The 16842-nt window shown below is 34.2% G+C and overlaps 1 protein-coding gene across 3 annotated transcripts in view; it reads left to right on the plus strand.

Moving 5' to 3' along the window:
* EXOC6 (exocyst complex component 6) overlaps window positions 1-16842 on the plus strand; it is a 236130-nt gene that overhangs the window by 88180 nt on the left and 131108 nt on the right. For all 3 annotated transcript variants that reach the window (XM_019796276.2, XM_002916102.4, XM_034662963.1), the window contains exons 9-13: window positions 2259-2342; window positions 7481-7527; window positions 7651-7771; window positions 9460-9531; window positions 14136-14233. In XM_019796276.2, the coding sequence (XP_019651835.2) occupies window positions 2259-2342; window positions 7481-7527; window positions 7651-7771; window positions 9460-9531; window positions 14136-14233 (422 nt within the window). The remainder of the gene's footprint in view (window positions 1-2258; window positions 2343-7480; window positions 7528-7650; window positions 7772-9459; window positions 9532-14135; window positions 14234-16842) is intronic.

Below are 16842 nucleotides of genomic sequence, written 5' to 3' on the forward strand. Positions count from 1 at the left end.
ACGCCGGGATCACACCCTGAGCCAAAGGCAGACGCGTAACAACTGAGCCACCCAGGCGCCCCATACCATACTTACTTCATAAAAGAAATACCTATCATTCACCGATACCATTGTATTAATCCTTCACTGCTACTACCATTGTGCCTGTCTTGATGTGTAAAAACTTCCAAGACGACAAATACAGAAGAAGTGTCCTTTAATGATTAATTAAGGGAAGGGTTTCTTTCTTTCTTTTCTTGTTCAGAAAAGCATAAACCATGTTAAAAACACTATATTTTGTCCAGAGCTATTCTTAGTTCTGATACATGGTAGGTAGTAATGACATAGGTGGAAGTAATGACAGTTTTCTTTTAAGGTCCTGATCTCTTTTGTTCCCCAGCTGTTGACAATGAATATAGTGCTTTTAGGAGGGAGTACTATGAGAGTACAGAAGTAAGAACATAGGAAAATTTGAATGCAAAACTGTGTCCTGTGTGTTTATATATAAACAGTGCTTTTGGCTAATCTTAATACTCATCCCTAAGATGTGTCATTTTCTGTAAAGAAAAACCTTTAAACATCTAAAATAATATGAGTTAGTGAAGCAGAATCTTTTAAACATAACTGGAGTATTTTCTGGGGCTGCCAGATTTTTGAAGTTACGTTGACTAACCCATTCTTTCATAGAAGTTGTGATTCAGAAAAACTGTTAGAAGCCATTTTGTCAAATTGTATCATAAGTGGAAGTCCAGTTACATGTGTAATATTTTTGACTTCATATTAAAATAAAAGTTGGCTGCCAGCCTGATTAGTTTCTAGCATGATCACCATCTCTAACAAAATTCATATGTTATTCCTGACTTTTATACTTGGTTTTATTTTCTTGTTTCCAAAGTTTAATACCAAAGTGTTATATATGTCCACATATTTACTGAAGGCATATTGTATTTTTTTTATCGTAGTCCTCTTTTTGTAAATAACTTAGAATTCTGTCTGCCTATTACATTGCGTTATTATAAATTAACTAATGAGAAACAGCATTTAAGTAATGAGAAGTCATTTATTACCTTGTTTTTAAGGTACATGAATGGATAAAGCAATCGTATTGGATTTAAATAATCTTAATCTTGATGACTTTCATAACTTTATAATTTATTTCTTAGTGGTTTTCATCATATAATATTCCACAATGCATGTTAACATGTTTATTTGAATTGAAGCGTTAAGTTAGACTTCCTGAGGAATAGTAAATACAATTGACTTAATAGAAGTTTGATTGTGAGGACTGGCTTTGCTAATTAGTTTTTAGGGTGGGCATTTATCGGTAAATTAAATACACTAAATCTGCAGCTCAGAGGTTTTTTTTTTTTCTTTTAAGATTTTTTATTTATTTGACAGAGATAGAGACAGCCAGCGAGAGAGGGAACACAAGCAGGGGGAGTGGGAGAGGAAGAAGCAGGCTCTCAGCGGAGGAGCCTGATGTGGGGCTCGATCACAGGACTCTGGGATCACGCCCTGAGCCGAAGGCAGACGCTTAACGACTGAGCCACCCAGGCGCCCCCAAAAACTTATTCTTGACATTCAGTATGAAATACCATTTCAGTGTTTTTGTTTTGTTTTGTTTGCACATGTTAAAGAATTTTTTTATTACTTCCATGTGAGAGAGCCAAAGAGATATTATAATCAATTCACAGAAAAAGTCATATAACAGGAAAATTATATGGAGTAAAGGAATGTTGAGAGGAATTGCAAATGGAGGCAAAACTAAAGAGGGAGGAAATCAATTAAAATCATTACCAAACAAAATACTATTTATATATTTATCAGTTACCTAAACGGAGAAAGAGATGCAAAATAGCTCAAAGACAGTGAACAGAACTAGAACCTGATAACCTGGAAGGATATGATATAAATGATGCAGTTTCCATTGAAACGCACAAAAACCATTTCAGTGTTTATATTCCATTTGTTAGAAATTTCAAAATGACTCTTAGGGGTAAAGAAGTTATCTGTTTGGGTGCTTAGGTGGCTCAGTTGGGTAAGTGTCTGACTCTTGATTTTGGCTCACATCATGATCTCAGGGTCGTGAGATCAAGTCCTGCATCATGCTCACTGCTCAGTGGGGAGTCTGCTGGAGATTCTCTCTCTCCCTCTCCCTCTGCTCCTCCCCCAACTCATGCTCTGTCTCTCTCTCTCAAATATATAAATAAACCTAAAAAAAAAAAAGTTATCTGTTCTGTAGGTGTGTGTGTTTCATTACTCTGCTGATTTTACTTTAGGGTGATGAAGAAACATTCGAAAATTATTACCGAAAACAAAGAAAGAAACAAGCAAGACTTGTATTGCAACCCCAATCAAATATGGTAAGTATGTGAAAATTTTGAATTGGTTTTGTTGTCACTTTTTGCCTCTTACCCTGCTTTAATTTCTTCAAAGCATGTATTACTATTCATTCAACAACAAATACTTATTAAATACCTACCATTCCCAATAATTGGTTTAGGTGCTAAAGGTACAGCAGTGAACAAAACAGGTAAGTTCCTTCTCTCATGAGCATATATTCTCTTAGGGAAGAAAGATAGTAAACAAAATAGGCAGTGAATAAATAAAGAGATAAACAAGTAGATATTCAAAGTATTAGGGAGTGATAATTCATTTCTGACAATATGGTGGACTATGTAGTTTGATAAATTGTTCTAGTGAAAAAACAAAGATGCTGGATAAAACATTTAAAAAATTTTAAAGTTATTTTTAAATGCACCGAGGATTTGGTAGAAAAGTATAGTCAGAACAAAAATTAAGTGAATATGGAATTGCTCCATATGTCAGTTATGGTGATAATTATGTGACTAGATGTGTTTGTGAAAACTGGTAGGAACAGTGCATGAAAAAGTGAGTTTTCTTGTATGTAACTTATACCTCAATATACCTAACTATAAAACAAAACAGGAAAACCTAAATGAAGGCAGAAATCCAGATAGGTTTGGGGTGCCTGGGTGGCTCAGTCAGTTAAGCATCTGCCTTAGGCTCGGGTCCTGGGATTGAGCCCCATGTCAGGGAACCTGCTTCTCCCTCTCCCTCTGCCTGCCACTCACCCTGCTCGTGTTCTCTCTCTGTGTCAAATAAATAAATAAAATCTTTAAAAAAAAATCCAGATAGGTTTAATGAAGCAGTAGTTGTGGCTTTTATCTTAGGGGCATCTGCTGAATGGGAAAGCATGAATTTGGAGGACATGGGAATACAGAGGCCTAAGCCCAGAGCCACCCAGAATAGCTGATAAGAGGTTGTCTCCCTTAGAAAGTGCAGACTCCAAATAATTAGAGGCTCTTTATTAGGATTATCTAGAGATCAAAAACATCTCAGAGCACCTCACTGGCTCAATCAGGAGACCATGCAACTCTTAATCTTGGAGTCATGAGTTTGAGCCCCTGTTGGATATAGAGATTACTTAAAAATAAATAAATGGATATAATGGTATAAAAAAAATCTAACAAAACCTCTGTGTTCTTTCTTCTAAACAGTATAGGGAAATTGCCTATCTTAAGTGTCGGTGCTGAAGGAAAGGGGACAAAGATCTCTGAGAACACATAACAGGCCATTTCTCACACGTGTTTGCAAACCAAATTTACTTTATTTGAATAGTTAAAAAAAATCTCAAGTTGAAAATTTAGTTTGAACTTACTCCATGCTGATATTGCTTAGTAGAAGCAAGTGCATATCTCTGAACTTTCATGTCATAGTTTCAAGGAAAATTAGCAAATCACAGTAAAAAATAATTATCAGGGCGCCTGGGTGGCTCAGTCATTAAGCATCTGCTTTCGGCTCAGGTCATGATCCCAGGGTCCTGGGATCGAGCCCTGCATCGGGCTCCCTGCTCAGCGGGAAGCCTGCTTCTCCCTCTCCCACTCCCCCTGCTTGTGTTCCCTCTCTTGCTGTGTCTCTTTCTGTCAATTAAATAAAATCTTTAAAAAAAATAATTATCAAACAAATGAGAATCATTAAAAATATTGGCAACAGAAATAAATCCCAAGAGAATTTCAGTATTTGAATTATTAGCCATTTAATATAATAACTCTATTTAATATATTTAAAGAAATAAAGGACAAGCTTGCTGATATAAATAGGGAGCAAGAAACTGTAAAGAATGACCAAAATGAAGAAAAATCAAGTAGAATACATAGAAATTAAAGATATATTAATCAAACTTAAAAATTTTATGAATATCGGGTTTAGTAATTGGTGAATTCTCTTAGTCGATCTGAAGAAATTATCTAGAAAGCCTCACAGAGAGACAAGAGGATAAAAATACAGAAGACAGAGAGGATACAGAGAGAAAGTCTAACATATCTAGTTGGAGTTACAGAAAGAGAGGATAGAACAAGTGGGACAGAAGAGTATTTGAGGGCATAATGGCTGAGAATTTTCCAGTATGGACAGGAAATAGAAACTTAGGGAGTCAAGCCCAAGGAATCCCAAGTAGGTTAAATAGAAAGAAATACACTCTGGGAGACCATATGGTGAAACTGCAGAACACAAAGATAAAGAGAAAATAGAAGACCTGAAAAATAGTATCAGCTAACTTGAGCTAATTGACATTTTTTGAATACTCCAGCCCAAATAGCAGAATACATATGCCTTTCAAATGCACGTAGAAGGTTTACCAAGATAGATCATATTCTGGGCTATAAAATAAATCTCAACAGGGGCGCCGGGGTGGCACAGCGGTTAAGCGTCTGCCTTCGGCTCAGGGCGTGATCCCGGTGTTATGGGATCGAGCCCCACGTCAGGCTCCTCTGCTATGAGCCTGCTTCTTTCCTCTCCCTCTACCCCTGCTTGTGTTCCCTCTCTCGCTGGCTGTCTCTATCTCTGTTGAATAAATAAATAAAATCTTAAAAAAAAAAATCTCAACAAATAGAAAAAACTTGAAATCATACAAAGTATGTCTTTTGACCACGAGATAATTAAATTATCTATATGTAAAAAAATGAGTTTTGACTTTTACCTCAGCAATTCAAGAAATGGATCATGGACCTAAATGCAAGAGCTAAAATTACAAAACTTTTAGAAAAAAACAAAGGTTTTTCTGATCTTGGGTTAGGCAGTATTTTCTTAGATGAGTTACATAAAGCATGAACCATAAGAGAAAGAGGTGGATAAATTGAAAATCAAAATGAAAAACTCTTCAAAAGGCATTGTCAAGAAAGAGAAAAGACAAGGCATAGGTAGGGAGAAAATATTTGCAAAACTCATGTCTAACAAAGGGCTTGTATTCAGAATATACAAAGAATTTGTGTAACTAAATAATTAAAGACAAACTAATGGATAAGAGATCCAGGTAGACATTTTACTAGATACACAGATGAAAAATAAGCACATGAAAAGATGTTCAGTACCATTTTTCATCAGACAAATGCAAATTAAAGCCACAACGAGATACCACTACAGACCTACTAGAATGGCTAAAATTAAAGATTGATAATAGCAAGTGCTGATGAGATGTGGAGCAGCTGGAACTCTCATACACTTCTGGTGGTATAAAAATTATGCTGCCACTTTGGAAATTGTTTGGCAATTTGTTATAATGTTAAGCATACACTTATCATACAACCCAGCAGTCTTGCTCCTAGGTTTTTATCCACAAGAAAGGAAAACAATGAAATATTTTAAATGCTAAAGGAAAATAACTGTTAAGCTAGGATTCTATATCCAGTGAAACAAAGGCAAAGATAGACATTTTCAAACAAAGAAGAGGGGAGTTGGCTACTAAGGTACCCTTACTAAGGAAATTCTAAAGAATTTACTTCAGGCAAAAGGAAAGTGATGCCAAATGGAAGATATGAGATGCTGGAAGGAATGAATAGCAAAAAAAGTATAAATATGTGGGCTAATCTATGTCAACTGTAGAAAATAATGTTAATAAAATATTATAGATTTTAAAATGAGATAGAATTAAAATGCACAACAACAAAAGTACCAACTTGAGGTGGGAGTTAATGAAATGAAACTGTGTTACAATTTGCTGAATTGTCCAGAAGAGTAAAAGTATTGATTGATTTTAGTTTGATTATTTAAGTTTGCATAATATAATTTCTGGAGTAACCAGTAAAAGAGTAGAAACAGAGTTTATACTTTCGTATAATATAAAAAGATCTAGAATGACAAAATAAAATATGCATGTCTTAGAATTGTTAAAAAATGGTAATTGAAACCTATAAGCACTTGGTAACATTGACACAAAAATGTGTAATGCTAGCATCGAACTTTACATCGGAATCCGGGGATGTACTGTGTGGTGACTAACATAATATAATAAAAAATCATTAAAAAAAATGTGTAATGCTAGATTGCCACAACTGAAAGGATAAATAGAAAATCCATAGTGGATTTTTTTTAAAGATGTTATTTATTTATTTGACAGAGATAGAGACAGCCAGCGAGAGAGGGAACACAAGCAGGGGGAGTGGGAGAGGAAGAAGCAGGCTCATAGCAGAGGAGCCCGATGTGGGGCTCGATTCCATAATGCTGGGATCACGCCCTGAGCCGAAGGCAGACGCTTAACCGCTGTGCCACCCAGGCGCCCCCCATAGTGGATTTCTAAGCATGTCTCTAATAAATCAAGTAGATAGAATATCAATAAGAATACACAACATGCTTAATAGACTTGATCTAATGAACCATGTAGAAGCCTGCTTCATCAACTATAGAAACATCTTCTTTTCAACCACACATGACACATTATAAAATGTGACTATATGCATGTTATAAAGCAAGTTATCAAGCAGTGTCAAACATCTGGTGTTATGTAAACTTTCTCTCTGATCATAGTATTTTAAAGTAAAAGGTAAAAACATTTCTTTTCCCACAACCTGAAAAAACCCCAGGTGTTTGAAAATTTTGATTGCATTTATGAAATAGCAAAATACAACATTTGAACTTAATTAAAATTATGAAATATTTCATGTAATAAACTTCTAAGAATGAAATTCAAATAATCAGATATTTTCCTGTATGCCTTTTGTTAAAATTATTAACAGGCAATTATGGCTCATTTATAAGGAATTTGACTTCTATTACGAATGAGATATAAAGTCATTTGAAGGTTTTTAGCAGAAGATATAATGATCTGATTACTCGTTGAAAAGTATCATTCTGATACCTATCTGGAGAATAGACTGTGGGGAACAAGCCTGAAAGGTGGGGAGACTGTGTAGGAGAAAGATGTAATAGCACAAGTAAATTATGGTGGCTTGAACTAGCTTGCTAAGAAGAGGGTTCTGAAATCGTATTTACTTTTTAACTTGTTTATTGTCTGTCTCCTTTTGAGTATAAGTTCCATGAGGGTAAGGGCTTTTTGGTTTTTTCTAGTGTATCTCTGGTGCTTTAAAAATGTATGCAGCATACAGCAAATCCTCTAAATATTTAAATGTTGTAGTGACTTGGAAGTTACTTTTATGTTACCATTATTTATTGGTTTAAATTGATTTTTATTTTTCATTTGAAGCATGAAACAGTTGATGGCTATAGAAGATATTTCACTCAAATTGTAGGGTATGTATCTAATATGGAAATAACTGTTATTTTTATATTATGTTAAATGTCAGAACTGCTTGTTTTCTATTTGGACTTTAATTTTTTTTTTTAACACATAATGTTGGTAATTATTGTTTTTAGGTTCTTTGTGGTGGAAGATCACATTTTACATGTGACCCAAGGATTAGTAACCAGGGCATACACTGATGAACTTTGGAACATGGCCCTCTCAAAGATAATTGCTGTCCTTAGAGCTCATTCAGTAAGTCAGACAAATTATGTTACTAAATTTTTAATTCAGTTACTTCAGGAACTTCTGAAATGTATAATGTCAGAAGAAAACCATGCCTCCGTCATTCTGCATTTTTTGGTAACAGGTCAGATTTGGAAGTAGTTATGTTAGGCTTTTGTTTGGTAATACTGGGCTGTGATTTTGCAGCTGACTGGGGCTTCCCAAGGCACTTTTAGTCCAGCATTATAGGAAATGAAGAATTAGTCTGGTCTCATTAGTCTCAACTGACCTCTTCATTAGATCACTGAAAAGCACCATGAAGAAAGGGTTTTTAATTATCGTTGCAAATTCTTTGTTTCCAAAATAAACTCCACCATTAAAACTCAATTGAACTTGTTCTTTGACATTTATAATGTGTTTGCAGTAATACAATTACAGATTTCTTGAAAATATGCAATTGTCAAATTTGAACTCATTTGAAATAATGAACCTTTATGTAATGAGAGATTTTTTTATGAATGAAAATAAAATGATCAAATATTTGCATAATATACCTTTTGTGGAAATAATGTTAGTGTTATTTATAAAGATTGTTGAAATTAATAATTGCTTATTATAGACTTTTTCTTAAGACAGTTTTAGTAGTTTACCTTCAGTAAAATCTCCCCATACTTAAAATACTATAATTATTATTAATAATTTTATTATTGAGAATAGAGATTGAAAATATTTTAAAGGATTATTAGCTTATGTAGTATTTAGATTATAAATGTACTACATTTTTTTTTTTTTAAAGATTTTATTTATTTATTCGACAGAGATAGAGACAGCCAGCGAGAGAGGGAACACCAGCAGGGAGTGGGAGAGGAAGAAGCAGGCTCCCAGCAGAGGAGCCTGATGTGGGGCTCGATCCCATAACGCCGGGATCACGCCCTGAGCCGAAGGCAGAGGCCTAACCACTGTGCCACCCAGGCGCCCCTAAATGTACTACATTTTTATTTATAGGATTGTAGATTCTTTATATAGTATTTGTCCAATGAGCTATAACTTTTTCTAACATATTAATAAAGAACAATATGTTTTATCATGGTTTACATTCAGACCAGCTCTGAATATGTAAAATTATAGTATGCTTCCTGTTAATTATATGACATCAAATACAAAGTCACAAGGTATTAAAAGCAACATATCACACTAAAAATCTTATTAAATGCTATTAAGGGAACAGAGTAAGTTTCACTATCCCTTTGAAACTAATTAGTTTCTTTTGGTGAATTAATTAGAAAATACTTCAATTGTCATTCTTATATTGGAAAAAAAGTAATATGTCTCTTTTATAAGAGAATACAAAATAATAGAAAAGTAAAAATATATGATCAATATATAAACCATTTTTCAGTTTAGTTCCTTAAAATCTAGAGACTTAGAAATATAAGCATCATTGCTTTGACCAAAAGTTAGCACATGCATATTTTAGGAAAATTTCTTTTCATATAATACAGATTCTTCAGGTACATTATGTTATGGTCTTTCCCTAAGAATTTTTACTGAATAGAGGAAACCAGCCATGGATCTAACTAATAACCAAGATTTTAAATTTATTATAAGTCTGGCCTACCGAAGGGAACATTTTCAGGTTTTATTTGTTTTTAACCAAATGACTCAGGTTTTTATTTGCTTGTTTGTTTGTATTTCATCCCTCAACCTCTCTCCCCCAGTCTTACTGTACTGATCCTGATCTTGTTCTGGAGCTGAAGAATCTCATTGTAATATTTGCAGATACTTTGCAGGTGGGTGATAATCTAATATTCATTTAATGGCTATTTTGACCATTTAAAGGTATACAAAATATAGAACATGCTCATTTTTTTTATTATGGACGAATGGTAGTAAATTAGTAATAACCAAATGTTTGCTTATGTATTGGTATTCCCTATTACCCAAGATTTTTCATTCTTCCCTGCTTCCTGATTATGAAGCTTGGACAGAACTCAGGAAATATTACCATCTTTTAAAATATTGGTCATTCAGTTAGATTAAAGTTTTTGTTTGTTTAGATAAAGTATTTTTGTAGTTAAAAAAATGCATGGTGTAGTAGAAAGGACTCTGAACTAGAAATGAGAAGATATAAGTTCGTCTTAAGACAAAGAAGCATGGGCTCTGGGAGTCACACAAGACCCTGAGTTTGTATTCCACTTCTGCTGTTGACTAATTGTATGTTTACAAGTTTTCTAAGCTTTAGATCCTCATTGGTAAAAATGGGTTTATTACTAGTTTTCAGAATTGTTTTGAATTTTAAGTGTGATAACAAATATGAAAACATACAGTTTGAAAGCTGTATCCACTCATTTCCTTCCTAATTTCAGGTGTACTATGACTGTGAGCAAATCACTTTACTTCTTTGTGTCTTGTTTTTTTCTTTTTAAAAATAAGATTAAAATTGAATTGTCTCAAAACTCAGTGCCTTTTCAGTATCAGAGTTTTCAGCTTGTCCCTTTTTCTTCATCATGGATGGTCAAGAATTGATTGCATTTTGTTTTCATGTTTAAACTTTTGGGATTTTTATGGTTGGAAGAACATTTTGTGAAATATAGATTAGCATTTTCCAAAGTGTGATAATAGATGTTACTTTAAAAAGAGTTCTGTGTTCTAAACATTTGGGAAATAAGTGAAGTAAAACAGATATCTCCACTGAAAGCCTTTCTCAGAGCAAATTTATACCATATGATTCCAAAAGGAAGGTGCTTATGCAGCATTTTCCCAATATATTTGACCCTTGAATCTTTTTTCCCCCATATGACATCTTGCAGATCTAGAGCTTCATGTAATATGCTTTGGGAAATGCTAATTTAAACGATTTGCTTCATCACAAGAATCTTTCCATCCTAGAATAATAGTTGTCTACCTTATTCTTAAACCTAAGAAGATTCCATATACTCCTTTGGTAAATTATTTTATTGTCTTATATCTTTATTAATTTCTCTGCCTTATACTATAACACTAGGGTAATATGGATTTTTTTGTTTTCACAAATTTTGTGACAAATGTATCTGTAATACTGATTCCTCTGCAAAAAAAAAAAAAACTTTTGGTAAGTTTTATTGGAAACTATCTTAATTTTTTTAGGCCTATCTCTAAGTAACTTGAAGGAGTTTTGCTATCTTTAATGATTAAAAGCATTACTACTCAGGGGCGCCTGGGTGGCACAGCGGTTGAGCGTCTGCCTTCGGCTCAGGGCGTGATCCCGGCGTTATGGGTTCGAGCCCCACATCAGGCTCCTCTGCTATGAGCCTGCTTCTTCCTCTCCCACTCCCCCTGCTTGTGTTCCCTCTCTCGCTGGCTGTCTCTATCTCTGTCAAATAAATAAAATCTTTAAAAAAAAAATAAAAGCATTACTACTCAAAGCATGGTGGGGATACCACTGACTGGTCTGGAAAGGGTTACTAGTCCATAAACTGTTATGGATCCATAGCAAAAAAGGAGCTTCTGTCAGAATGTAAATCAGCTACATCACTAAGTACAAAATTTAGCTCAGCTGGCATTTATTTTGTAGCAAGATTTTCTCGATCTAGATTAGCCACATTGATTTATTTTCTGGTACAAGCTCCCATTGTAAACCATAATGAACTGTTCTGAACTGGTACTTTTGAGTACAACTGAATTTAGAATATGTGGTGTGGTTCCAAGGATCTCTAGAGAATTGGAGAAGAGTAATAAACAATATTCAGGTAATAGAGGTATTAGAAAGTAAAACAGTAATGGATGTATAAACCCTTGTAAGTATACCTTTCTAATCTTACTGCTTTGAAATAAGATTAAGGAAGACAAACCAATCCTTATTACTTATTTAGAAATTTTGCAGTGTTTTCATTCTACTGAAAATTGACAGGCTGAGTATTAGTCGGGTCTTATACATAATTAATAAATGCTGACTTTTCAAGTTACAATTTTTTTTTAGAGAAAGAGTGGTGGGGAGGGGCAGAGGGAGAGACTCTCCGGCAGACTCCATGCCCAGCGTGGAGCCCAACAACCCAGAGATCATGACCTGAGCCAAAATTAAGAGTGGGGATGCTTAACTGACTGACCCACCCAGGCACCCCTCAAATTATACCTTTTAATTGAAGAATTGGGGGGGGTCTTTTTGGAAAAACTAATTAAAGAATATTGCACAATACTTAGTTTTTTAAATTGGCACTTTGCCACCCTAAGGAAAATTTTCTTTTCATATTTCATTTTATTACTTAAAGCTGACTAAACAATAACATTAAAAAGTAATACCAGCATATTATAGTTCTGTTTATTGCCTATTAAGCAAATCAAAAGTAAACAGTTATGATTCGTTTACTAACATTTTTTGAGCACCAACCATGTACTAATAGCTAGATGATGTGTAAAACGATAGAGACATAAAAGTAAGACAGTGGGATATAAAAATCCTTCAAGAAATTTATAGTTTAGTTGTAAACAAATAAGATGTATAAGACATATTAAAGTGGCAGTATATTAAAAAGTTTTGGGTTTGCAGAAGATGGAATGTCTAACTTTGGTTCCAGGATTGGGAAAGTCTGTATAGAAAGTTGAAATGTGAGTTGGAATTTTAAAGATGAGTTCAGCAGGTACCTATCAAGAAAGCGGCATGAATGGCAGAGAAAATAAAATAGCATGTGTAAACTACAGATCGAGGGTTAGTATGGTGGGCATGAGATTGGTCAAGCAGCTCGATTGTGAAGAAACTGTAGTGGGTGGATGTGAGTAAAGAAGGGCAAATCGTGGTAATGAAACTGACAAGGTAGTTTGACCCAAATTATGGCAAGACTTGTGGGACTTAGTCTTTGGTAGTTTTTAACCAGTGGAATGGTATGATCAGATTTGTATTTTAAATGTTAATTTGGAGAGTCTTGGCAATAGATTGAGTTGAAAGAGACAGATGGTTGGAACTTCAGTCTAGGCAAGAGTTGTGAAGGACCAAAATAAGGCATTGGCACTGGGAATATTTCTGGAAAAAAATAAATGATGGAGAAGAGTGATAGATTTGAGATTTGTGAAGGAGGTGAAATCAAAAGAATTTGGTGACTGACTAGATATGTTTGTGGGGGGGGGTCATTTCGACGTTTTTCAAGTTTCTTTCCTGATAAACTGGATTGATGGTAGAACTATTAACACAGATAAGAAATAGGAAAAGCACTTTGTTTAGTTGAAAAGGGAAGAGATAAGTTAACTTTAGCATGCTTGTTGGCAGACTGACGGGAGATGTCTAACAGGTGTTGGAATTAAATATTTGGAACTTCCAGAGGCATAACTAGAGATGTAGATTCAGAATAATCAGAGAAAATATTGTCCAAAGTCAGTAGACGTCAGATTTCTCTAGAGACCTAGAAGAAAAATCTAAAGATGGAGGTAGAAGGAAAAGGGAAACTGGAAGGACGACTCTTCATAGGTAAGAGGAGAGCAAAGAGGGAAAGTGGTGTTACAGAATTCAAAGCACTTGAGTTTCAAGAGAGGGAATGTAGAGTGAGAGATCATCAACTTTTGTATTTAGGAGGTAATCTGTGACATTGTTGAGAGCAGTTTTAAAGGAATAGGAGCAGCAGTTATATTGTAATAGGTTTGGCTGTGAAGACAGTAACAAAAGGAGGCATCTGTCAGGGCATAGCAAATCGAGGAAGGGCTTTTTTGTATTTTCTTACTTTTTTTGGTTTAAATATGGGAGGTAATTAGCATATTTATTTAGCCAAGAGAAAGGAACTAGTGGAAGTTAAAGACGATAGTGAATAGATAGTCCATGGAGCAGTTCCTGCAGGAGTAGGATCAAGAATAAATAAGTGGGAAACCTTGAGGGGAAAAGGGACAACTATGATGCAGCAGAAGTCTTTGGTCCTGAAATAGGTAAAATTTCAATGACTTTGAAGTTGGAAAGGAATAGTTTTGGAAAGTATATGTTTGATGAAAAGGTGTACATTTTCCCTATACAGTGAAGTTGATCTTAAATTGAAGGTGCAAAGGGAAACCAGCATGTTTCAGACACAATATATTCCCTTTTCTTCTTTTATCCTTTTTAGGGATCATTTTCCAAGACACCATTATGTAGATCACTAATCTTGAACTTTTCTCCAGTTTTGACTTCCAATACTTTTTAGGGTTAACAATGTAATCCAGACTGAAAAGAGAGAGTAGAAATTGAAAAATTATTCCAGCTTCATAAAACTCTTTCTAGACTCTTTCTTACTTAATGCAACCTAATAGAAAGTCAAAAGGATATCTTTTCATGCTGTTGGAATGACATACAATATATGGTATAGTGATCACTTTCAAACAATTCTTCAGTATTCCCACCATTTCTCTAATGAATATATTTACTTATTTGACTTGTTTATCTGCTTTTGTTGTGTTTTAGGGTTATGGTTTTCCAGTGAACCGACTTTTTGACCTTTTATTTGAAATAAGAGATCAATACAATGAAACACTTCTTAAGAAATGGGCTGGAGTTTTCAGGTTAGTCAAAAGCCATAGAACCTTAATGTAATAGTGAAAAAATTTGTCAAATGCTAAAGTGATTGATTTTACATTTAGCAATGAAAAATGCTTATAATAATTTTTTATTGTAGTAAAATTTACATAACAAATTTTGCCATTTTAACCTTTTTAAAATGTGACATTAAGTACATTTATATTGTTGCAACCATCCCCACTATCCTTCAGAACTTTTTCATCTTCCCAAACTGAAGCTGTACCAGTTAAACATTAACTCCCTAGTCCCTTCTTCTAGCCCCTGGCAATCACCATTCTACTTTGTCTCTGTGAATTTGGCTACTCTAGCTATGTCATATAAGTGGACTCTTACAGTGTTTGTCTGGTTTTTTGTGTCTGGATTATCTCATTTAGCGTAATGTTTCCAAGGTGCATCCATGTTGTAGCATCTATCAGTATCTCATTCTTTTTCAAGGCTGAATAATATTCCGTTGTATGGATATGACCACATTTTATTTATCTGTTTATCCATCTGTGGATATTTGGGTCATTTTTACCTTTTTGCTCTTGTGAGTAATGCTGCTGTGAACACTGATGTACAAATAAATGTTTGAGTTCCTGTTTTCAGTTCTTTAGGATATATACCCAGAAGAATTGCTGGATTATATGGCAGCTATGTTGAATAAATTGAGGAAGAGGAACCAGCATACTGTTTTTTCCACAGTGGCTGAACCATTTATAATAAATTTTTAGTTATATTACTTTTAGTTCTAATCTCTGTAGTTTTTTTTTTTCCCCCAGTAAATGATTAGATATAAGGCTGTAAGTATTCAAAGGTATTTAGTATCAGAAACAGAGTTATAGCTTTTAAATTTTGTTTGGAAAAAGTGCTATTTTTATAAACAATGTAACTAGATTTAAAATCTTTAAAGCATCCAATTAGGAAAATTACTTTTGCTTTAGTCATTTGCCTGCAGGGAATGGACAAAGTATTTTAAGATCTATATAATTTTGTATTACCATGAAAAGGGAAACTTGTTCCCTAATTCTAAAACCTTTTTTCCCCTCCCTCCTCCTGCCCTTCTCCCTCCTTCCCTGTCTTCCTTTCTTTTTTCTTTCTTTCAAAAAAACTTGTAAATCTTGAGATCTTACATCTAGGTCACCAAAATGTGATAGAAGGGATGTGGCAATAGTACTTGATGAGATTAAAACAGAAAATATGTGACATGATTTAACATCAGTTTGGCATTTGCCTCATCAGTTTTCAAAACTATGGAGTTGACCTTCTAAAATCTTTTAAAAATACCCAAGTGGTTCACAAGGTGATATACTTTTGTTGAAATCAACCAAATAAATTCTTATTTGCACTTTTTTTATTAACAATCTTTAGGGGTTTTATTGTTAGGATGTTGTCTCAAGTGGACAGTTGACAGTCTTGATGAAACATGTATTAAGTGTCAGCAATTTTTTATCTTTAATATTTTAGAAATACAGGTAGTTCTTATTGATAGGGGTGGTAATCTGTAATATATATGCAATGATAGAATGTGATATAATATGACATCTTTATAAAATCTTTATATATACTGATATATATAAAATCTTAACTTATAGGGTTCATGTTATTAACTTGCCCAGTTGTTTTTACAATTGTTGATAGATTTGTATTGAGCCAGCTTTTTTCTCTTATGTATCATAAGACTTCTAGTATGAGGGGGCACCTGGGTAGCTCACTCGGTTAAACATCTGACTCTAGATTTTGGCTCAGGTCATGATTTCAGGGTCATGAGATCGAGCGCCACATCAGTCTGCACGCTCAGTGCGGAATCTGCTTGAGATCCTCTCCCTTTGCCCCCCATCCCTCACCCCCTGACTTGAGCTCGTGTGCTCTCTCCCTCTCTCTTTTTCTCTCAAATAAATAAAGTAAACCTTAAAAAAAAAAAAAAGACTTCTAGTAATGAGATTGGTCCCCAAGATTGGGGAAACCGTGAGGTATTGTTTTCTCTCTGGGAAGCTAANTGTGATATAATCTGGATTCATTAGATGAAGATAGGATTAATGTTATCCTTCTTTGTAGTTGGGGAAGATAATGAATGATAGAATGTCACTTGTAATGCATAATTCCCAAATGTATTTTGATTTCTACTTTCAGTACACTTCTAGATAACGCTTTCTGGTTAGATTTTTAAGAAGTAACAGAGGGGCGCTTGGCTGGCTTAGTTGGTAGAGCATGTGACTCTTGATATTGGGGTTGTAAGTTTGAGCCCCCCTGTTGGGTGGTGTAGAGATTACTTAAAAATAAAATCTTGAAACAAATAAGAGAAGCAGCAGAATTTAAGCTTTTCTTATTCCTGACCTAAATCTTCAAAGATATTACAAGTAATGAAGCAACAACCTAAAATGGCAAAAAGTAAAAGTTATCGTCAGTACTGAGTAATTAAAACTTGGCTATTTCCATGATAGAATTTGTAGTCTGACTATTGTTATAGTTTATTTATCGTGTGTGGTTCTCTCCAAATATATTGTGAATACCAGTGTTGTTTATATTTATATTCTGTATTATATTTATATTTTTCTAATGTTTTTTTTAATGTTAGTCACCATATAGTACATCTATGGTTTCTGATGTAAAG

The sequence above is a fragment of the Ailuropoda melanoleuca genome, chromosome 6, assembly GCF_002007445.2.
Source record: "Ailuropoda melanoleuca isolate Jingjing chromosome 6, ASM200744v2, whole genome shotgun sequence".
Lineage (NCBI taxonomy): Eukaryota > Metazoa > Chordata > Mammalia > Carnivora > Ursidae > Ailuropoda > Ailuropoda melanoleuca.